Source organism: Trachemys scripta, chromosome 2 (genome assembly GCF_013100865.1).
Source record: "Trachemys scripta elegans isolate TJP31775 chromosome 2, CAS_Tse_1.0, whole genome shotgun sequence".
NCBI classification, from domain to species: Eukaryota; Metazoa; Chordata; order Testudines; family Emydidae; genus Trachemys; species Trachemys scripta.
In genome coordinates, this window is record NC_048299.1 from 33,640,068 (window position 1) to 33,664,107 (window position 24,040).

At 40.0% G+C, this 24,040-nt stretch overlaps 1 protein-coding gene across 3 annotated transcripts in view; it reads left to right on the top strand.

Moving 5' to 3' along the window:
• PRTFDC1 (phosphoribosyl transferase domain containing 1) overlaps positions 1–15,974 on the top strand; it is a 58,090-nt gene extending 42,116 nt beyond the window's left edge. Inside the window, exons 4-10 of one of the 3 annotated variants that reach the window (XM_034760235.1) lie at positions 4,316–4,378; positions 7,340–7,357; positions 10,940–11,022; positions 11,466–11,512; positions 13,848–13,879; positions 13,964–14,107; positions 14,629–15,974. In XM_034760235.1, coding sequence (XP_034616126.1) covers positions 4,316–4,378; positions 7,340–7,357; positions 10,940–11,022; positions 11,466–11,512; positions 13,848–13,879; positions 13,964–14,107; positions 14,629–14,676 — 435 coding nt within the window. In that variant the 3' untranslated portion in view covers positions 14,677–15,974. Of the gene's footprint in view, positions 1–4,315; positions 4,379–7,339; positions 7,358–10,939; positions 11,023–11,465; positions 11,513–13,393; positions 13,751–13,847; positions 13,925–13,963; positions 14,108–14,628 lie in introns of those variants that run through there. The other 2 variants (XM_034760236.1, XM_034760237.1) reach the window with 2 other exon arrangements.
• The last annotated feature ends 8,066 nt before the right edge of the window (positions 15,975–24,040 follow it).

Consider the following 24,040-nt stretch of genomic DNA (forward strand, 5'->3'; position numbering starts at 1 on the left):
CCTGGTGTCCAGAACATGCTGGCAGATCACCTCAGTAGGTCCTTCTTCTCTCACCACGAGTAGTCCCTTCACTCGGAGGTCATCAGAATGCTCTTCCGGAAGTGGGGAGCTCCCCGAGTGAACCTGTTTGCCACCAGACAGAACAAAAACTGTCATCAGTCTGCTCTCTCCAAGGCAGAGGCTCACTTTCGATGCCTTTCTCCTGTCTTGGTCAGGAGACCTGATGTATGCCTTCCTGCCAATTCCGCTCATCAGCAAAGTCCTCTCAAAAATCAAGAGGGACAATGCACAGGTCATTATGATTGCCCCAGCATGGCCTCACCAGCATTGGTTCGGCATGCTCATGGGCCTGCAAGTAACAATCCTGTGGCCATTTCCCAGCCACCCAGACCTACTCTCTCAGGATCACAGTTGGCTCCAGCACCCGAACCTCACCTCTGTCCACCTCACAGCTTGGATCCTGTGTGGCTGAATCAAGAGGAACAAACCTGCTCTAGTCAGGTACAGCAGGTTCTCTTGGAGAGCAGAAAGCCCTCCACCAGAGCAACTTACCTGGCAAAGCAGAAGCATTTCTCCTCATGGGCATCGGAGTGCAGTATCCCCCCCGACCCAATCGTCTCTGCAGTCCATCTTGGATTACCTGCTTCACTTAAGGCACCAGGGCCTCACCTTCTCTTTGATCAAGGTGCACCTGGCAGCCATATCGGCCTTCCATCCTCACATCCAGGTAGATCGTTATTCTTGCATGAGATGTCGATCAGGTTCCCGAAAGGCCTTAAAAGACTCTTCCCTCTGATCTGGTACCCAGTTCCCCAATGGGACCTAAATCTGGTCCTCTCCAGGCTCACAGGTCCACCCTTTGAGCCTATGGCTTCTTGTTCCCTTTCCCACTTGTCGTGAAAGGTTGCATTCCTTGTAGCTATTACCTCAGCGAGACGTGTCTCCAAGATTAAAGCCCTCACTTCGGAGTCCCCATACATGGTATTCTACAAGGACAAGGTCCAGCTGCAACCCCATCCAGCCTTCCTCCCAAAGGTGGTGTTGCACTTCCACGTCAACCAGGATATCTTCCTCCCAGTGTTCTGTCCAAAGCCGCACACCACCAATGAGGAGAGGTGGCTGCACACTCTAGATGTCAGGCACGCCCTGGCTTTCTACTTGGAGCACACCAAGCCCTTCCGCAGATTGACCCAGCTCTTTATCGCGATAGATGACAGGACAAAGGGTCATCCGGTGTCGTCCTCAGAGGATTTCGAATTGGATCACCACCTGCATCCATACTTGTTATGAGTTGGCGCAGGCTGTGCCTCCATCGATAGTGAAGGCTCACTCGACTAAGGCGCAGGCGTCTTCGGTTGCCTTCCTGGCACATGTCCCTCTCCAGGACATCTGCAGGGCCACGATGTGGTCTTCAGTACACACATTCATGATGCATTACACCATCACTCAGTAGGCCAGAGATGATGCTGGCTTCTGCAGAGCTGTGTTGCAATTAACACGTCCATGAACTCCTACCCGCTTCTGGTGGTACTGCTTGGGAGTCATCTACAATGGAATGGACATGAGCAAGCATTCAAAGAAGAAAAGAGGGTTACCTTTTGTAACTGTTGTTCTTCAAGATCTGTTGCTCATGTCCATTCTGTGACCTGCCCTCCTTCCTCTCTGTCAGAGTACCGGCAAGAAGGAACTGAGGGAGAGGGGAGCCGATGGCATGCCTTATCCTGGTGCATATGCGCACCACTCCGGAGAACACCAGAGCCGGTCCCCAACGGATATCAGTGAGGGGAAAAACGTCCAGCACCAGTGCATGTGTCAAGCGCACATACCTACAATGGAATGGACATGAGCCACACATCTCAAAGAACAACAGTTACGAAAGGTAACCGTCTTTTTTCTGTAATCAAATCCTTAGTAGTGTGCAGATAGGACTCCAAAATAGCTTCATTGTTTTCCTTTAATTTTCTGGTGAGCAGTTTATTAAATTTTCCAAGAAAAGTTGTATAGTGTATCTCAAGGCTTTGTCAGCTTTTTTCAACCAGAAGAGTGATTAAATTTCCACTTACAATTCTAGTTCACTTCAGATATTTTCAGTGTCTTTGCCTTATATAGCTGTTTCAACCTGTTCACTGGATTTTTAAGGGCTAATCTATTTTGCTCTAGGCCAAATAGTTTATTATATGTTTTTGATGTTTTTTTCATATAAAGAACTTACAGAAAAAATACATTCTATATCTTTTCCATTTTGTGTTTAGTATTAAAAAAATTCCTTAGGAAGCATTTTTTTTCTTTTTTTACTTTTACATTGTTCTTTAAGAAAAAAGCACTGAACTTTTATATTTAAAAATATAAGGGGTACAATCCTCTCCCCACTGTGTCCCTGTTTCTCTGGGTAAGGGGGCTGGAGCAGCATAAAGGGGATCTAAAAGCCCCCAATCCAGCTGCGGAGAATTTTCCCAGCTAAGGAACTGCAAAGACAGCTGTAAGACTGTTTTCTGAGGGCCCCTTTTGCATGTCCTGAGGTAGGGGCGAGGCTCGGGGTGAGAAGGCTGTGTTGTGAGTGGGACTGCAGCATGTATCACTGTGGAGTGTTCAGAAAACATTGTGACCCTTAGGGTAGTCCAGGAAGGCTGCTGTAATTTAGATAGGCACCTAGACAGTCTGAATTATGCCAGCCTAAAATCAGAGGGTGCAAAAGTGGGTTGAAGCTAACGTAGCTCCTCTCCACCTGGACTGCAAGAAATACCTCTCTTTGAGGTGCACCACAGACTCTCTCACAAGGCATATAATGTTAAGTGGAATATATCCATATTGTTGATGGTGAAGAAATGCAGATAAGGGCTGTGTTCCACTAATTTATAACAAAGTCTCTCTAGTAAACTCCAGCTGAGGATATCAGATGAGTATCCTGCAATCTTTGTACCCAGTACTTTTGAAAAACAGGACACCTATACAGGTGTTTAATTATGGACTTAGAAACCGAACTGGAAGCACTGATTTCTAAAATAAATTATGGTCATTTGATTTTAACAATTGTGAAAACTATTATTTCCTTTTTTTAAAAAAAAATTTTTTTTTGAAGTTGATAAAATATAAGAAAAATGTTCAAAAGTTGCACATTTTGTAATTTTTTTCATAGCTGTACAGTTTTCTGATGTTACTAATAAATTAGTGTCACGTTAAGAAAATACTGGTTCTGCAGCTGTTTCTTAAAGTTAGCATAACGCTCTCCCTAAAATTATGAAGTATTTGCTTAGTGCCTGTACTGACTTGGCAAAAACTATCAATTATTTTTATTTCTTTCTTTAATTGGGAAGAGCGTACTTCCTCAGCAGGCCTATTTTTTGTTTTGGGGTGGGGTGTTTTTTTTTGTTTTGTTTTTTTACTTTAATCTGTGTTACTCATTTAAGACATCTGTGCACTTCCATCAAAAATTAATTTTCTGTCTGTTCTGATCATGTGGTCCAGTCCTGTTCTACTGATATTAGTGGGTTTTGATTAGACCTGCTCGAACAATTTCCATCTAAATGATTTTCTGATTAAAAATGCAGTTTCCGCAAAAATCAAATTTTACCGTGGGATAATCAAAATGAAATGTTTTGTTTCAGGTCAGTTTGACCCGCATCAGAATATTCATTTTATTGAGTTGACCTGACACATTTCATTTGAATCCGTTAAAAAAGATTAAATTGCATTTCTCCATATGTATAGCGATTAAGAAACATGTAGACAGGGATGTCTGTAAAATCAACGCATCCTTTTATTTTTCAAAATAAATTAAGTGCATTGGTTCTTAAATAGCCTACCACTCATCATGAGTAATACCTGTAGGTGCGTCCTATCTATATCCATAGTGATTCTGCAAATAAGAAAATGCACTACAGGTTTTTTATCAAGTGATGATTTTCTCTTGTTTTTATTTCCTCTTTCTTATTGTAAGAGGTGCGTGTGGCACATTAAGGGCAAAGATACTGTTCCACACCTATCAGAATAAGAGAGAACGAACAGAGGAACATCACTTCTTTGAAAAAAAAATTAAATACCCTTAGTGCAGGTTTATATTGGTGAGAGCAGAAATATAAATAATGTCACATGCAGATAGAGACAAATTGAGAAAGGAATCCTCTATTAAGGAAAAGAATGTCAGGCCAAAAGAGACAAGCTTATAGAATGATTCTGCCATGTACTAGTGCTAAGACTTAACATAAAAATATTGGTAATTGGAATTAGAGGAGCCAAAGAATCCAAAACTATTTTTTTCTGTTCTAACACTTACTTTTAAATTGTATTTAATTATGTATTATCTTTCTTCTTTCAGAATGATCAGTCTACACAAGATATGCAGATAATAGGAGGAGATCTTTCGAAGCTGACTGGAAAGGTTTGTTAATTTTAAATTGAAAATTAAGTAGTACATCAACTAAGAAGCTGTTGGAAAAAGAGGTCTGATTCTATATGGAAGAACACAATCTGTAATAGCTGTACATTTGGAAATGTAACACTTTTATAGTTTAACCAGTTCATTTAAATGAATGTGGTTTTATTTTATTTCTTTTTGTAAACAAGGAATGAAGTTCTGACCTGTTATATCTCTGTAACTCCATTACTTGTAATGGGATTGCAGGGGTATAACTGGGACAGAATTTAGCCCATATTTCTGAATATTTGAAGATTCTAATATTTTGTTGAATTGTAAAAAAAATTAACTGTGGGACTTGTAAGTTGCTTAACTGAATCAGATAGGATATTTTATTTCCAGTATTTGGCAATCTGAAGAGCATTCTGTATGAGTGAGTTTCCTTTTCCACTATGGCTGAACATACTGATGATGAAAGAGAAATAGAGATTTGAGTAATTGAAAAGACTGTTTTGATCCAGGCATAGCTATACAAAGCAGTACTTAAAGAGGAAGGAAGAATGATTTCATTACACAGATGGTCTATGTGGAAAATAGGCAGAAAAGTAAGCTTCAATGTGAATTAACGCAATGTAATACCCATTTTGTTATTTACACTAAAAGGCAGTTATTCTTGTATGAATTGGCATTGCATAACATCAGTTTCCTTTGTAAAAGAGATTAAAATGTGGCATTAATCCGATCATTTATTTTGTTGTACTATCTCATATTGAGAAAAGAGAGTAGAAAACACAGTTAAAATAATACACTAATATTAAGTAGATTTTGGTGCAACTAGAACTTGAATGACAAAGTACTATATTCTAAGATATTTTAATAGCAGATATGGCCTCAATTTGCACTCACAATTCCAACTGGGTGGGAACTGTTCTCCAAATCAAGCCCTAAGTGTTAGTCATGTTCTTACCAAACATTATTTCATTTAGCACTTTCTAATTAATCCAGCATTAGAGATACCGTTTTTCTGAGTGATGATTTTGTGTATGTGTGTGTCTCTCCCCTGCCCCATTATAGGTGAGGCTGATAGGTTGCCTGACCCTTCCCATTTTAAGACCCCATTTTCAATTACTTATAACTTTGTACAAATTTTAACCATTCAGGCTGAAATTGTTCATGCTGAGAGAAACTTGTGGAGTGTGGAAGTGAAATTAAAACTCAGTGAGCCCAAAGTGGGAGAAAATGATTGGCTGTGCCAGGAGATTGGAATCAGGATGAGAAGCCTGAGGAGTGGAGACTGGGACTGGGTAGGCAATGAGAATGGGACTAGGACAAGGAGCCAGGAATGGAGAAGAGACAAGACTGGGACAAGGATGAGGCAGAAGAATCTGTGTCTATAGAATACACTCCCTTCCAGAGCCACTCTCCCCTTCTCTCCCCCCCCCCCCCCCCAAGTGGTTCCCGGCCAATGGGAGTGCGGAACCTGTGCTCGGGGCAGCATGCGGAGCCCCGTGGCCCCCTCACCTAGGAGCCGGACCTGCTGCTGGCCGCTTCCGGGGCACAGCATAGTAGGGACTAGCCGGGCAGCACCACCGATGGGTCTTTTAACGGCCTTACATTCTGTGACCCAGCAGTGGGTCGCGACCCACAGTTTGAAAACCACTGGCTTAGCCAATACTCAGGGTCTTGCAGGTTGTTTCCATTAGGAGTAGAAATTGATAATAAAATTATGTATTTTTTGATACACTGTTGTTTATTTACAGAGAATATACACTAAGTCCTGTTTCCCTGAAAGGAGTAAGAAATCTAACAATAGGAGTGAGTTTCTCTGCTTACAGTTAGAAGCCTCTTTCTAGACAGCACTCTGCCAAAAAAAAAAAAATTCCCTCTTCACTCTCTCAGGGCAATATTATCAAGTACTTTTCTTGCCTCTTTAGCTTTTCTGCTGCCTTCTCTGTCTGCTTCTGCTGGCAGACACACTGATGCAATCAAACCAATTCCCCCCCATACATGTTATCAGACTCCCAGGAAACCCCTTAGCCTTCATGGTCCAGCCACCCAAGCTTGCATGCAATTTAGTCCTTAGGCAATGGTTTTCCATTGTTTCAGCTATCACTAAAGAAATGGGCATTTAATTTTTCCCTCATTTAGTGTAAGTGCAAGATGACCTTCATACCCAACAGCCTCATGCCAACCCCCAGCATACAATAATGTGTATATGAAAGGGGGCAGAATTAAAGTTGCTAGCATTAAGGTTGGCTGTGCATTTCCTAACTCTTGGGTGCTTGACTTTTCAACCTTAACAATGTTCTTTTAACATAGTTTTTTATGTGTATTATCTATAGATGATGTATCAATTTAGATATAAAAATATAGCATCTTTGATATTTCTTAGAGCAGCCTTTCGTAATCCATACTTCCGTTATCTCAGTTACAAGACACTATAAACCTGAATGACCTCAGGTGACATGATTATATAAAGCTTGACATTTCTGAGGACAAAGGTTATATGCCCTTTTTTTTTTTTAAGAAGATTAAAGCAAATTTGTGTTATGTTTAGGAGACTGGAAGCTTTCAAAGACCAATTTCTCAGTGGTACATAGTGTTCAGAATATTTATCTTTGAATATATTCTGAACAGCCTACTACAGCTTTTGAGCACAATACTCCCAGTTGAATCTCTCCCATCTGATTGCACTACCTGCTGCTCTACCCCTTCATACATAGAGGACATGTGCTGCTGCCTGTCACACAGTTGGGGAGGGCAATAGCCTGTGAATGCTGTGCCTGCAATTGGGACTGTCTCTTATTCAGGCCATAAAATAACAGGGAGGCTGTTTGTGCCCCACCTGCTGCACAGCTGCACAAGGGCCCTAATTTAGCTTTAACGTTTATTTTTTTAAAAATGCTTATTTATTTTAGTTAGCATGTATTATGATGCAGTTTGTATTACTTCCTGTATAACCAAGTTTCTTTTGTTTTGTTTCAGAGTGCGTTAATTGTGGAGGTAAGGTGGCTAGTCCATATAATATTATACGTAGATAATAAAGTCATAATTCTGTGGTCCGCTTCTAAAATACTGTCAGTGATAATGTTCACCCTTCATGAGATGGGAGGGCAATAAAGAAAGGAAGCATTTTATTTGGGTGCTGACCCTTCCATCACCTTTGATAGGCTTACCAATGACACCATATTTGTGCTGCTCTCATTGGTTAGTGCAGGATCCAGTCTCGTGTGCCCAGCAATCTTCCTGGCTGCATCACTTGCTCTTTTTTTTTATTGATGGCGTCACAAATTGCTGCTTTCTTCTGCTAGTTGTTCAGTAGTTTGGGGGAGAGTAGAGGCTGTCCTAAGATCCCTGATTACGTGGCTTTGGGATGGAACTGGTAAAATGCTATGGTCCTGGATATCCCTCACAGCTTCAGTGCTGTGTATGTCTTATTCACAGACTGGTTCAGATTGTCTTTCTTTGAAGTGCCCATGCCTGATTATCAGCACTGTGTATTCTGGAGTGTTCCATCATGCCAGCACTTCAAAGGAAAGTGGCTAGCCTGAAGCAATGATATTGAGAGGGAGAGGTGGTGGAAAGTAGATATCACTGGAAGGAACTGCAAAAGCTCGGTCTGTATCTGTAGTTATCTTTAAATGTAACATACACGTTAAAGGGAGAAAAGCCACATAGGCCATATCTGTGAACACATCAGTATGTGATTGACATACCAGCTAAATCTGCCCATGAGGGGAAGAGTTGTGAGGGTAAGCAGCATGGAAGGTGACATGGGGAAGTTAATAGTGGGCAGGATTTTGAATTTGTCAGTGTGGAAGGAAAAATTAAAAAGTAAAGAGATCCATTGGTTGTTTGAATAATAAAGCAGGACCCTTGGTATTGTGTAGCACTTGTTTCTTCAACAGTGATTTAACAGTCCACCCAACACTAGGGAACCACACATGGCCAGACATGGCATTGCGGCTATCTCACTGTGCTAACACCCCCTGCCAACAGTCACTCCAGTGCTGTGGTGGTTTTTCTCTTAGTAGCCCATCCAGTCTGCCCTTCAGCCAGGTCACAGTCTTTGGTCCTCCCCATCCAGGGTCTCAGTTGTCCAAAACTAAAAGTCCAGAAATGAGAAATGCTTAACTATTCCTAATTCTTTTCCCTGTTTTGACAGGGTCTCTCCCAGGCCTTCCTGCCTGGAGCACTTTCCCCTGCAGACCCTTCTTGTTCCCTGCTATCTCTACAGTTACAGTGGCAGTTTCCTGAGCTTCCTCTTTTTATTGCCACTTCCTGCTCTGAGCTTCCTGCCTTTATAGGAACCTCCCTCCAGCTCTGTCCCCATCTGGGCATTATCACTACTTAACTATGGGCTAGTCTACACTACCTGCCCGGATCGGCAGGTAGAAATCAATCGCTCGGGGATCGAGTTATCGCATCTCATCTAGACGGATAAATCGATTCCCGAATCGACGCGCATATTCCCACCTCATCAGGAGGAGTAAGCGCCGTCAACGGGGGAGCTGCGGCGGTCGATTTGCCACCATCCTCACAGCGGGGTAAGTCAAATAGGATATGTCGAATTCAGCTACGCTATTTGCGTAGCTGAATTTGTGTATCTTAAATTGACCCCCCCTGTGTAGACTTAGCCTATGGCTCCTTTTTACACAGGAATTACCTGATTCCTCTTAGGTGAGGCCCATTCTGTAATCAGGTTGGTTTAGCCCCACAATCTCCTAAAGGATAAAAAATTATATCTGCAGCAAATTATATTAAAATGTGGTAGCTGAGGAGTAGTGATAAGATTTTGCCATCTGAAATTGCACACCCACAGAGTTTAGTATCATCTGCTCGTCAAGCAATATTCAGTTACATAGCCATATACTCATGGATTAGGGAAACTCTGATACAATAGTATATGTGTCCATTCAGATGGCAGAACACACTGCCATGAATATTTATGTGCATTGCACTGTATGTCATGACTGGTTTACTGGCATGCTGGTTGGGGGGAAGCTGTAGATATGATATATTATGATTTTGGAATGGCTTTCACCTCAGTCCCACATGGCAGTCTCATAAGCAAACTAGCAAAATATGGTCTAGATGAATTTATTATAAGGAGAGTAGATAACTGGTTGAAAAACCATACTCAGAGAGCAGTTATCACTGGTTTGCTGTCAAACTGGGAGGACATATTAAGTGGGATCCGACAGGAGTCTGCCCTTGGTCTGATAGCATTGAATATTAATGTTAATGACTTGGATAATGGAGTGGAGAGTATGCATATAAAATTTGTGTATGACACCAAACTGGGAGGAGTTGCAAGCACTTTGGGGGATGGAATTAGAATTCAAAACAACTTTGACAAATTGGAGAATTGATCTGAAATCAACATGATGAAATTCAATAAAGTACAAAGTATTTAATTTAGGAATGAAAATTAAAATAAATAGATATGAAATGGGGAATAACTGGCTATCTGGTAGCAATGCAGAAAAGGATCTGGATGTTATAGTTGATCACAAATTGCCTGTGAACCAACAATGTGATGCAGTTGTGAAAAAAGGTTCTTATTTTAGGATGTCTTATCAGGAGTGTCATATGTAAAACAGGGAAGGTAACTGTCCCACTGTACTTGGCACTGGTGATGCCTCAGCTGGAGTACTATGTCCAATTCTGGGCACCACAGTTTAAAAAAGATGTGAACAAATTGGAGAGAATCCAGAAGAGAGAAAAAAAATGATAAAAGGTTTAGAAAAGCTGAGCTATGAGGAAGGGTAAAAAAAAAAAATAGGCATGTTTAGTCTTACGAAAAAAAGACTAACAGGGAACCTGATAATAGTCTTCAAATATATTAAGGGTTGTTATAAAGAGGATGGTGATTCATTGTTATCCATATCCACTGAAGATAGGGCAAGACATAAAGGTCTTCATCTCTAGCATGGGAGTTTTAGGTTAGATATTAGGAAAAACTTTCTAACTATAAAGGTAGTTAAAACTCTGGAATAGGCTTCCAAGGGAGGTTGTGGAATCTCCATCTTTGGACGTTTTTAAGAACAGATTATACCAACACCTTCAGACAAGATCTAGGTGTAGGTATTTTTGGTCCTGCCTTAGAGCAAGGAGCTGGGCTAGATGACCTCTTGAGGTCCCTTCCAACCCTACATTTCTATGATTACATGACAAAATGCTTCTTAGGGCTAAATTCTATCCTTGGATGCACAAGTGCTGAGATACTATGATCATGGGCTTGATATAAGAAATTTGATGGTTATGTATGTGCAGTGCCCACTGAAGTCAACAGAATTCCCACTAGTGCATCCAAGGGCAGAATTTAGCCCTTTACAGTAGAAAGCAGGCAATCCTCCAACCTGTTTGTATTTCTCTTAAATTGTATCCCAGTGGGGAAAGTGCCTGGTTCAAAGAATTGAACCGCTTCCCCGACCTTTTCCGGATATTACTCTCGGTACATTCGGGGAAGAAAACAAAACCATCATTTCCCCAGAAATAAAAATATGAAACCATTCTAATTTTACTCAAGTTTCCTGTTCCATGATTATTTTTTCCTTAGTATATTTTTCATGTTTTGCAAAGGATATTATTGGAACTGGAAGGACTATGAAGGCTCTGCTTAATAACATAGAAAAATACAAGCCAAAGATGATTAAGGTAGCAAGGTGAGTAAAATATTCACAAATGTCATGTTTAACTATTAAAAGAAAATAAATGGTTACTCTAATGGTGGCACAACATGATTTCCTGTGGAGGATCAAGTCTGATTTAGTCTTGTTGCACTACACTATCTTTCTGGGAATACTACAGAGACAGCTGTCTGAGTCACTAAGGTGTGGGTGGAGAAGAGGAGAAGAAATGCTTTTGTACTGTTCTGCAGTGACCCCATTAGCCATTTCAAGAGTGGCAGTGATGGACTTTATAGGGGAAGCATGCCCATCTCTTCTCTGCTAGGAGGACATTGATATTCTAGAGAGGCGAGGCAGAAATGGAGTGGGAATCCTTACAGTTCTGAGATATTTGGAGAAAATGAATATATTTTTAAATATAAGTTCTCCGGACAAATCCAACTTCTTATATAAAAAAATCTTTTTTTTGTTTTTGATAGTTTGTTGGTGAAAAGAACATCCCAACCTGATGGGTACAGACCTGACTGTAAGTGCTTGTGAGAATTTTCTTTACATCATGATCCAATAAGCTAACATAATTCTAACAGTAGAATTGGATACTATTATACCAACACTGTGCAGGGTTTCAGCTTCTGCAGTAAGTAATCTCATGGCCAGTGAGACTAGGGACTGTATAGTCATGATACAGAGTGCTGCAGTTTGGAAAGTCTGACCTCATTAATATACCCTGGCTACTAACACCCTAAACAGTTTTTTTCAGTCTGGTGTTCCCTGCTGAAATTTTTACAAGAAAATCATTAATTTACCTATGCCAAGCAAGTGCTTTCCCGTCTATCTTTGGTAACAGTGTGTGGATTAGCAAGTCGTTTTCTTCCCACCCCTCATTATGCCCTTAAAAGAGCCACCAGTTTCCTTCTAAGCTGAAAGTTATGTCTTTGTACCATTGTTATTTGCAAGCTATTGAGTTTGATGACAATAAGAAAACAATTTTGTTTTGTTAAAACAAATATCCTTATTTAAAGGTTAGTTTGTTTATTTGATAGACAGTGATAATTATAAGTAACCTACCAAAAAAGCACAGGGTAGATTGGGCTTCTTTTTCTGATAATTTGTCTGCCCTTTGCTGCTCTGCTGTCAGTCAGCATGAACTTCTTTGAGATGCTTATATCACACTATGAGTAATAAGGTCAATCAGGGGAAAGATGATAGAGGAGGAACCAAGCTACTGCCATGATAGGCTCGTTAGAGTAAATGACACAATGATAGACATGTTGAGCTAAAATTTGAGAGAGCTGGATCTACATGGAGAAGACCCACTAGCACTTGCTCCTGAGGAGAGGAGTGGGTGTCTGTTTATTCAGGAAGAGGAAAAGAAAGGGCGTCTGCCTGCACTGTGTAGATGGTGAAATGAGGAGATCTTGGAAAGAGGGTAGGTGAGTGTCTTGAGGGAGGGTAACGCTGTCCAGGGGAGGGTATTTGTTTGAAATTTGGGAGAGAGGGAGGCTATTGTGGGGTGAAAGGTGCTTGGAGGTCTGGCATGGACTCTGCACTAGGGAGAATGCATGTCTGCTGTGACCTGTGTTTCTAGCATAGTATCCTGGCCTATGACCAAGTCATTCCACCCAGAGGCACTTTCTATACATCATTTTGGTTTCTTGACTCTTTTGATGTATGGAATTTGGGACATGATATTAAGTGTCATGGGACTCACTATGGTTAAATATGTAAGTAAAATATAATCTTCAGTAAGACACTTCCCTAAGGAAAAACTTAAACATGTATTTTAACATATTGTTTAAAAAGGTATGTACATATGACAGATTTCAAGTAAAAAGTAACAAGAAGCAGATATGATTAGTACAAACCCAAAGAGTACAAAACATTTGGGGTCACTGTCTCCTTACATCATCCCTACTGCTTGTATCAGCTCTTCCAGTTAGCTATATTTGCTCTTCCAGAGGTAGTTTATCCATAGACATTAACAGATGCAGACCCTCTAGTTTGTGTATATGTAACGTTTGTATGCCCACCTATTTGTGTGTCTTGAAGATTCTGGATTTATTTTTTAGATTGTGAGCAATTTGGAGAAGGGTCTATATCTTCCTGTGTGGGGCTGATCCTGTACTAAATGCCACACTTACAAAGAATTACACTTGCGCTTAGCTTTAAGCATGTGAATAGTCTCGTTCACTTAATGTGTCTGTTCACATATTTAAATGTAGGCATGCGCTTTACTCGTTGCAGGACTGGGGTCTTAGATTGTACAGCACCTGGCACATTTTTGGTGCTATTGTAATATAATATTTGTTCCCAAAAGAGAATGCATAGACTCATATATAGGGCTATAAATTATTACCTATGGATTAGTCACTAAAAAGAATCTTTCTTTGTTTCCTCTGTAATGAAGTATAGATTGGCTTTACACATACATGCATGCTTAAGAAGCTGCAACCCAACTTGGACTGAACTTTTCTGCCTTGATTCTGGCTCCTTCCACAACTGGAACCACAGAGGGATATCCGACTTAGGGCAAGATACTAGGGGTACGAAATTGCAGTGTATTATGCCACTGATTTGACAACTGCCCCTGTGTATCACTTCCTCCCGCCTGTCGGCACAGATCATTCATGCTCCAGACCCAAGTAATCTGTGGCATGGGGCCACAACTGACCAGAGTTAAATCTCACATTAGTGATAATGATTTGTACCTGTCTAAGGGCCAAAAGATAACACAGCCAGAATTTGGCTCTGTATGTATATATTTTCTTGTTCAGAGAACTAGCACATTAAATAGCTTAATTGTTTGTTTAATGGATATTTACTTATTTTTACGTTGATACTATTTATTTTTCCCCATACAGATTATGGATTTGAAATTCCAAATTTGTTTGTGGTAGGTTATGCCTTAGACTACAACGAGCACTTCAGAGATCTAAACGTAAGTGTTTTCAGCTATAAACAAGATTTTTTTTTTCAGTTTGTTGGAGCCTTGAAGAGTCTGTCATTTTTCTCTCCCTTGAGGCTTTATGTCATGGCCATGGTCCTTCCAGCAGAAGAGGACCAAATAGAACTCCCTTCAGAACCTCAGACACTATTCCTAGAGGAGTCATTGTTAAGCATTGTGAGCAATTCCTTCCTACCCCTTCTCTTGAAATCTCTTTCCCCCCCCCCCACCTCCCAAGAGCTGAATGAGTCACTTCTGCCACACTACCATCTTCTATGAGTTTGAAGAGTGAGGTCTTGTCTATACTAGGATTTTTCAGATCTGTAATTCCCAATAAGTGCAGCTCAACCAGTGGAAGCTGTAATATAGGTATGGCTCAGATAGCTTAGGTGTTCTAGTACTGTGTCTTCTATCCCTGTTCTCAGTGAATCAGTGATAAAAGAGGCCTGAGACTTGTCTAGCACTTAAACTGGTACTGCCAGTGATGGAGGTTCACCAGTTGGGAATTACAGTTCAAAAATTCTTAGTGTAAATACAGCCTGAGAGATTGGGATCATGACTCAAATCTAGGTCTCTAAAGTGCAGAGTACTAATCACTAGACAAAAAAATCTGGTCAAAAATCAAATATATTTCTAATTAAAGACAATTCAATAATGTAATTAATTATACTATTGCAATCTGTGTTGTGTTGTTTCAGCACATATGTGTTATCAATGACAACGGCAAAGGAAAATACAAAGTCTGAAGTAGTAGGGTCCAAGCCTGAAGATCTGTACATTCAGTGAACTGGAAATTTGACTACAATCCTTGAAACATCTCCCTGAAAACTAATTTAGTAGACTTATGTTTCTTTCATTTCAGTATAAAAAGTGGTTTCCTCTAAGGATAGTGACTTTGGTATTCAGAATTGAGTGCTCCTCTCTAAATATGAAGTATTGGGCTTTTAATGTATTGCAGGTTTTAAATACTAAAATTACAACATACTGTGTCTTGTGACTAATAACTTATCTACCTACAGACTTGTGAATACATCTTTTCTACATTTAGTCAATCACTCTAAGTCACTTGTTATTTTTACAGTTTGTGTACCTTGGAATGTCATATACAGTTGCTCAGCCATAACTATACATTGTGTTTTAAATTTGATTTTGTAATATTGCCAAAATGTATTAACCAGAAAATTCAGCATCACTTTAGTTCAAATCAAATCCAACACTAATGCTCAGTGTTAATACATACACTGTTAGGTTTCAAATGAATGTGTGTGTTTGTGTATTTCTGACCACTATTATCTGCTCCATTAGAATATTTTGAACTACAGTATACAATGAATCTTAATGATGTTCTGAAATAAACTTTTTCAGCACACTCTTGATTTGAACTTTCAAGATGAGATGATAATGGTGTGTCATATATGTATGGATGTATTCAAATGTGTTTAATATACTGAATTTTAATTGAAAGAAAACAATGGTGGTGAGGCTTCAGTTTCTAAACTGTGTCTTTTTATTTGTATGGGACATAAGTCACAGAATGGACAAAATGTTTTCAAGGGCATATTTCCATAATTAAAAATAATAAAGTACAAAAGTTTAATGTTTGCATGGCAGTTATTCCAATTAAACTTTGGTTTTCATAATATTTTTAACAAAGTTAAGACATTTCTATAGTAAATTGTCCTATATAGGAATGCAGAAATGACTGTTTAGAAGAGTTCTACTATAAAAACAGTAAACATTTATAACAAAAAATCAATATCATAAAAAACAAGTCAGCATCATAAATATTGAAGACTCTAGAGACTTTCTGTTTTCCTTAAACAGCATTTTTGAAATAAGTTTGTTAATTTACCAGTTGTGTTACTTTGAAAAATGTAATTATGTGCTGCATACAACTGTTCTCAATAACTTCCTGAAGGAAGCAAATGCCAAGTAAATAACTGTAACAACAACAGCTTTGTTCTGAACTGTATGAGGTATATTGTTATTAGGCTCTGGTTTTCTTTAAACTAATAAAGAAACAGTAAGAACACTTATTACATTACACAGTTGTTTATGATTTTTTTCCTGCTTCAGTATTTTTGCACACCCGTTAACAGCCCTTTAAAAATTTGTATTTGGACTAGTAATCTGAACATAACCTGTGGCATAAACTTTTCTTATGTACATAGGGTATCTGGATAAAATCCAGTATGTTAATAATATGAAATAGTATAATCATAGGAATTACTGGGGGGTGGAAGGAAAATGCTTTAGCACTTCCCCCTCCCTGCCTCAACAATTTGTTTATGTTCATATGGATTCTTGTTGAAAAAGGTTTTCCTGCATTTAATATCCTTGTTCAGTTTGCAAAAGAAAAGAAACTATACCCAGCTATTCCAAGGGGGAAAGTGGTAAAGGGAGTTGCATCTTATTTTATTCTATACATTTACTAGTATTGGGATATTTGATAGCTAAGCATGGTTAGGCTCAGTTCTAGAGTTACCATATTATGTAAAATGTGTTATCTTAATTAAAAACACACTAAAACACGATTTGATAAATACTAAGGGCAAGTATTTAAGATGGAAATAATCCAGATTGTTGGAAATTGTTTTTCTATAAAAAGTCATTAATTGCAAGATCAAATTTAGTAACGTAGGAATTGTCACCTTAACAGAAGAGATTGATTCATTAGAATTTGAGAGATGTACTTCGGTTTGGTGGAGAATATATTCTGGAAAACTTGCGGAGTATGTAATGAACAAGTGCAGTTCACTTTTTTTGCTCTTATTTCTTGCTCAGTTATTGTTCTAACAATGAATTTGAAAAGAATGCAAACAAAGTTAACAGAAAAGAAGTGTGCTTTTTACTTTAACAAGACTATTCTGTCTAAGCACTGTTTTTCAGAGCTAGGAAAATCACAGACTGTACTTGCTGGTCAGAGTTTGTGTGTTTATATTAACTATATTTTATATCTTCCCATTATGGAAATCCTGCACAATTGCTGCATTTAAAAGGGTTATAAATCACTAGGTAAATTTCAATAGAACATGTAATCACTGTGGGCTAAAAGATATTGTCCCTCCTAGTTTCATACTTTAATTTTATTCCAATGAACATATCCAGACATCTCACTTGCCACTCCACACCTAACCAATGCATTGTTCTTTCTGTCTGCATAAAACAATTTCATATGAAGAATTCATTTCCAATTACTTTCTTTAATAATCTGATTCCACGATACTGCCAGTGGATGTACACCACTGACTGAACTGTTCAGTAAAGTATATTTCTTTGATGAATGCTGATTTCAGTTTCTGCACAGAAGGATTGCATTAAATGTGCACAAACTTTTAAAAAATCATTCTTATATTTCTATAGATATCTTAGTTTAATAATAATGTTTGTTCCATGTCTCACAATGTGCTTTAATTAAAGAGCCAATAAACATTTTTTCAACTGTGGTTGCACCCCATGACTCATAAGCTTGTTTTTTTTTTTTGTTTTTTGTTTTTTTTAATCAGTTCAACAACATCTGCTGGGTTATATAAGAAGAGAGGATGTTCTTTACAATCGGTTATTTTTCTGGACAATATGTTTCAGTATTTGGCAGACATCCATTTTTGTCTGAATTTTTCTTCTTGTACACGCCAACATTGGCACCCTTTCCCCTGCTGCTCCCCAAAAAAAGATTAACATATGCAGGTATGTTTTATGTTACATAAACTTTATCAATGGTCAGTTTTTAGACTTCATTCAGTTCATTCATGCTCAAGAATTGGTCCAGTCCCAGAAAATCTGAAAGTAATTTTCTGATGATAAAGCAACAGCAGGAAAAACCCACATCCTGTGACTAGCTTTAGAACTATATTTTTTAATTTGTGATTTCACAGTATAAAATGCAAAAATATTCCAAATATTTAGCAATTTCTGCTTAAGGGAGGATATTTAAATAATGCAAAATAGGTCTGTATCTAAAGTAATTTTTGTTTCTACACAATTTACTGCTGCATTCCTTTCTGATTCACAATTGTGCAAAGTGAGTATAAAATGTCTATTTTTTTCCAGTGCTTGCTAGTAGCTTTATCAAGATTATTGAACCTATTTTTGTATTTCCATTCAAGGAGAATTTTAACATTAAATTTCTAAAGTAATTTGAAAATTCAGACATTTGCCAGGTAGTTTCTGATCTCGCTCAACGAGTTTGTGTTGTTTATGCACAATGTAAGGCTTAACTGGGGATTTATTCATGATACTGGCCATCGTTCTACAACTGGAATTACATTAATTGAACTCAAGATACTGCACTTGTAATTTTTGCTATCATTTCTTTTGACTAAGAAGGATAAAGTGAAGCCAAGTCACTTATTCTGCATCTGTTTGCATTTTCATTTTCTCCAGATAAGATACTATGGGAGTGAAAAACTATTGTAATCAAATTTGGCAGGCACGAAGACTGTAATTGACTCCAAATACCTAGAGGACTTAATTCAGTTTTAGTTAAAAATAAGGAGAAATCAAAAATATAGTAGTTTAATGAGATATAGAAAGGCTGTTGTCCAGCAGATTTTATTTTGTCATTTTTTATGACAAAGTAGTTAGCTAATTAGGTTTTTTTTATTTTTGTAATGCCACCCTCTTAGTCACTTTGTTTAAGATTCTGCCAGTGCTTCTGTTATCAACCTTTGTTGTCAGTGATTTGTTACTTGGTGCTAATAATTTAGTCTGGACTAGGTGTTGGCATACAAATTCTTAAACCTGAAGCAACTTTTTAATTATTACTATTTTAAAACAAAATTTAAAAACCCTACTGGCAGTTCTGTTTATAAAAGTCTTGCAAATACTGTATAGAAATGTGAGGTTTATTAGATCAAGAACTTTTTTTAAACAGTTGAATAATGTAACATGATATTGAAATTGGCAAGCAACTTTTGGGACCTAGTAGCTTTTTCGGTGGAACCATCCTATTCTCTTTGCAGCATTTGATTTGAAGGGTGTTATGGGAAAGTTTTCAAATGGGGAAAGTGGGAAAACCTGCAGTTGGTTTGGCTAAATGATGTGAAAACCTGACTGGTTCCTGAGAGTTCCAGATGAAACTTGTCAACTGGGGCCACGGGTGTATAAAGAAAATAAAAGTACCCTTTGAAATGAGTCACAAGAAAATTCTACATTAATGGGCAGTGACCCAACTCTCTTAACTCTTGCATGCCCAAAGCCATTGTGTCATGGGGAGAGGTGATTGTAGTGCAGAGACAGGTAATTGAGAAAGGTGGAGGCGAGTATTGCAGTGTTGAGGGCCCATATAAGTATTTTGAAAGAAAGATGGGCGTGAATGAAGGACGTGAAACAGGTAAGAAATCAGTACTAACTCCTCAGTTACTGCATTCTAATCTGTTCATGTTTGCAGCAGAGTGAAAGCATCTGAAATCCTAGTCTTGGGAGTGCCTGTAAAGAAAGCTTTAGGGACTGGGAAGTTAAGTGATTTTCAGCCTTCTGTAAGAACACAAAGACAGCTGAGCAGTAGTGTAGTACAGCACAGAAATGGAAAGGACCCAGGAAAGTGGGTGACTAGGATTTCAAATCTTTTTGATGAAGCAAGAGTAGAAGGGGTCTTGCAATGCGCTTGGTAAGAACATAAAAATACACCAGCACAGAAAATACATAGTTTATGGTCTTTCTATAGACTCAGAAGAGATGCTTGTTTCTATATTATAGGTAATATTTCTTTTTCTGGAAAGTTTGAAATAATACACACAAGTTGTATGAGAGACATGAGAATTTAAAAAATTAGGTGCAATTTGTATTTAGAACAGTGGTTCTCAAACTTTTGTACTGGCATATAGCAAGCCTCTGAGTGTGACCCCCCCTTATAAATTAAAAGCACTTTTTTATATATTTAATACCTTTATAAATGCTGGAGGCAAAGCAGGGTTTAGGGTGGAGGCTGACAGCTCACGACTCCCCAAGTAATAACCCCGCAACCCCTAAGGGGTCCCAACCCCCAGTTTGAGAACACCTGGTTTAGAAGGTTTCTTAACTTTTTTTTTTAGGGGAAAGGGGCTTGTCATATCTCAAAAGTGGTTCGGCCTAAAAACTACAAATTTGTTTTATTCATTTATACTTGGAAGACTAATGCTTTTGACTAGGTTTGGACAGTTCAATGTCAGACTGCAGTAAATTATTAATATCAGAAAATCCACATGTAGCCTTTTTGAGAATTACATAGCTTTGGTATGCCTTGGAATACTTGCAAGCAACTGACAAGCTGTAACAATTCAGAATAGAAGAGATTACTATACTAGCTATTCCACATCCATGAAAAATGAAGCTATGAAGAAATCCCTACTTTGAGAATATGCTTCTCAAGAGTTGTCTACAGAAGCAAAATTATCCAACCTCTTAATCTTAGCATAAGAAGAAAGATTAGATAGCACCCCATAAAGTTCTTCTTAAGAACCTTTCTTTCCTTGGTCTAGAAAAAGACCTAAGCCTGAAAGGTCTAGGTTCCAGTGGTAAAAAGGGAGAGTACCCTTTCCATTTTCTAAGGTCCAGAAATCCAAGTATTTTGAAATAGTGGGAGACTTTTTTTCTATTCTTTCCATTAATAAATAGAAAAAGATTCCCCAAGGAATGGAACTTTCCAATACTTCATATACAAAACTTCAGATGAGTGCAAGGTCTGGGACTAGCTGCATCAAAGCATGCTAGGAAAGGCATCTCCTACTCTCTTTTCCTTATTGATGGGATTAGATAATTTTATGTATACAATGTCTCCTACTCAGATAGATGGTACTTCAGTCAGTGAATGAGTGAGGCTCTAGTCACTGATCCCTCTCAGGCCTATGACTGAATTATAAGCCATTGGTTCTTGATTAATGGGCCTGAACATGTGAGAATAAAGCTTCTTCTTTAAGTAGTGTCCCCTATGGGTACGTCACTCTATTTGTGCTAGTGCCCTTTGCACCTTTGATGGGAGATTTCTCATAGTAGTGTCTGTTTCGCTCGCGCACGTGTGCTTGTCAGTCTTGTGGACCATGCTGTTGTTGTTATATAGCTCTGCATGGGCGAACAGTCCTCAGTTCCCCCTTGGCCTGCAACAGGGCTCTGGCAGTTGTCCCCATTAAGATTTCCTCAACTTTGTCCTCTTTCTTATTCTAGTAGTTACTTTTAGTAGCTCTTAGCATTTGTGTAATTAGTTAGTAAGCAGTAGTAGTTTTAGCTTTCTAGTTTTAAAAGTTTAAAAAAAATTCTCTCATATAATATTTAGATAGATACGACTTAGTAGGTCTTGTTCAGTGGGAGGTTATGCCTGTTTCTCCAGGCTTCAAATGTTGTCTGTTGTGCCGGGAGGCAATCACGGTAAGCGATGGGCACTTCTGCTGCATCAGTTCCCTCAAGGAATCACATGTTGCCCAGAAGTGTAACTTCTGTCTGGCACTGAAATTAAGAGCCAGAAAAACCAGACAGATAAATCTTCATCTCCTCATGATGGAGCTCTCTCTATGCCCGGCTTCTGACCCAGGCTAAGGGACGCCCCCTGTATGCTGGTCTCCAAGCAAATCTGCTGCCTCCATGATATTCGAGCCCCACCCATCCAAGGCATCTAAGAGACACAAGTCTACTCTCATAAGTCCTCAAAGGACCATGTCCCTGGCTCACCAGGTAGGGAATCTACCTCTAAAAAGCCAAGGTCATCCATGTTTTCAGCTATTCCAGCACCATCTGCTCTTCAGTGAGGTACCCAAGAGGCTACTGGTTCCTCAGGTACCTAGGCCACCGCTAGACCAAAAGATGGCGAAGCCTCGGTCCCAGAGAGATCATCAATACTGTTAGCGTAGCTTGACCAAAGCGGCAAGAAGAACTCTTCCTCTCCTTTCTCAGTTCCAAAGAAGCCTCCTTGGGCTCCGAACACACTTGCCTCGGAGCACCCAAGACCCATGATACCATCACCTTGGTGCAGACTATGGACTCAGTACTGCTAATACTCTCGGTACTGCAGGATTTCTGTTTTCCCTGAGACCTGGCTGTATATGAGACACCTGATTCTCTGCTGCTTGGCTCCAACAAGCTGACAGTTTCACTTCAGATCTCTCCATGTGCTCCACCATTCCAGAGTGAGATTGAGGAAGAGGATTCTGATGAAGACCTTGCCTCAGGCCTGGTCTACACTGGGGGAGGGGAGAATCGATCTAAGTTACGCAACTTCATCACGTAGATGAAGTAGATGTACTTAGATCTACTCACCGTGGCGAGTCGAAAGCTGACGCTCCCCCATCAACTACACCTGCGCCTCTCGCTCCGATGGAGTACCGGAGTCGACAGGAGAGCGCTCGGGGGTCGATTATTGCGTCTAGACTAGATGCAGTAAATCGATCCCTGCTAGATCGATCACTGCCCGCCGATCCGGCGGGTAGTATAGACATACCATCAGTGTTTCAAATATCAATTCAGGGTTCTCCCCCCTCATTCATATAGTGGCCCCTTTCCAAAAGTCTGAGACTGTAACTACTGGTGGCACAAGATTCCAACCAACATCTCGCTGATATGAGCACCCATAGGTGCCGCCTCCTATGCCTTATGCACCCTCTCCTTGGCCATATTGAGACCTTTGGGCAGCTTATCAACTGTTCTCCAGGGTATCAAGCACCTCTCGTTGCAGAGGCGCAACCTGAATCACCTGCTCCCTCCAAGAGATCTGTCCCTCAAGAGGAATCCTTCAAGGAGCAGGAAGCTCAAGCAGATGAAAAGGTCTCTCCTATGGTCAACATCTCATCTTCATTTCCAAATTAAGTTGTCATGCCTCCTCCTCCATCCTTCGTGGATGATTTTAAACAGCTCCAGGATCTGGTCAAGAGAATTGCTGACTCCTTACAGATCCCTCTCAAGGATGATAAAGAACCTCATCATAAGCTGCTTGTTATCCTCTATTCACCTTCCTCTGCCTGCATAGCTTAAGCCCTTCTGGACCCAGCAGGGCCAGCTCCAGGTTTTCTGCCGCTCCAAGCGGTGGGGGAAAAAAATAAAAAAGCCATCGGCGGCACTTTGAAGGCAGCTCAATCGCGCGGCTCCATTCTTCAGCGGCACTTCGGCGGCAGGTCCTTCACTCCCTCTTTTCATCTTCGGCAGCACTTCGGGGGCAGCTCAAAGAGGAAGAGAGGGACTGAGGGACCCGCCGCTGAATTCCCGCCGAAGACCCAGACATGCCACCTCAATAGCGGACGGAGTGCCGCCCCTTTGTATTGGCCGCCCCAAGCACCTGCTTCCTTAGCTGGTGCCTGGAGCCGGCCCTGGACCCAGTGAAGATCGTCTGGCACAGTCCAGTTACTATTCCACCTATGTGCAAGAGAGCAGATAAATATTACGTACCAGCAAAGGACTCTGAATTTTTATTTTCTCATTCCCCACTTGACCCCTTGGTAGTTAGTGAATATGGAAAGCAGCAGAACATCTCTACAAGACTCTCCCAATGCCACTGATAGTGCTGCCCATTCAGTCGCTACAGCGGTAGTTATGAGAAGGGCTTCCTGGCTTCAACTCTCCAGATTTCCAAAAGAGGTCCAGAATATGGTGGAGGATGTTCCTTTTGACGGGTCTGAGTTGTTTGAGAACAGCACGGATGAATCTCTGAACATTAAAGGACTCCAGCGCTACCTTACGTTCTCTTGTTATTTATACACCCACCTACAAGAGAAAGCTCAGCAAGTCCCAGACAGTTCAGAGATCCCATCATGCTCTATTCCTTACCTCTCAGAGGCCATATGAACCACATCAAAAGAGACAGACATTCCCAAGAAAGAAACAGTCCACTTGTCAGCCTCCCATCTCGCAACCTTCACCTCCAAGTAGCAATTTTGATGGGTCAGGAGCATGAATTACCACCTCATCCTCATCTGCTGGTCTGAGTAACCTGCCTTCCTCCCTTCAGCAACTGCCTTTAGCACTTCAGACAAGCTTGGTAGTCAGTCACTACAGACAAGTGGGTTTTGGAGATAGTCTCCGTAGGATACACCATCCACTTACTACACTTCCACCAACAAACCCTCCTTCTCTGTCCCTCTTCAGGGACCCCTCTCACGAGAGCTTGCTTTGTCAAGAAATAGACTCTCTCTTATGCTTGGGAGCTGTAGA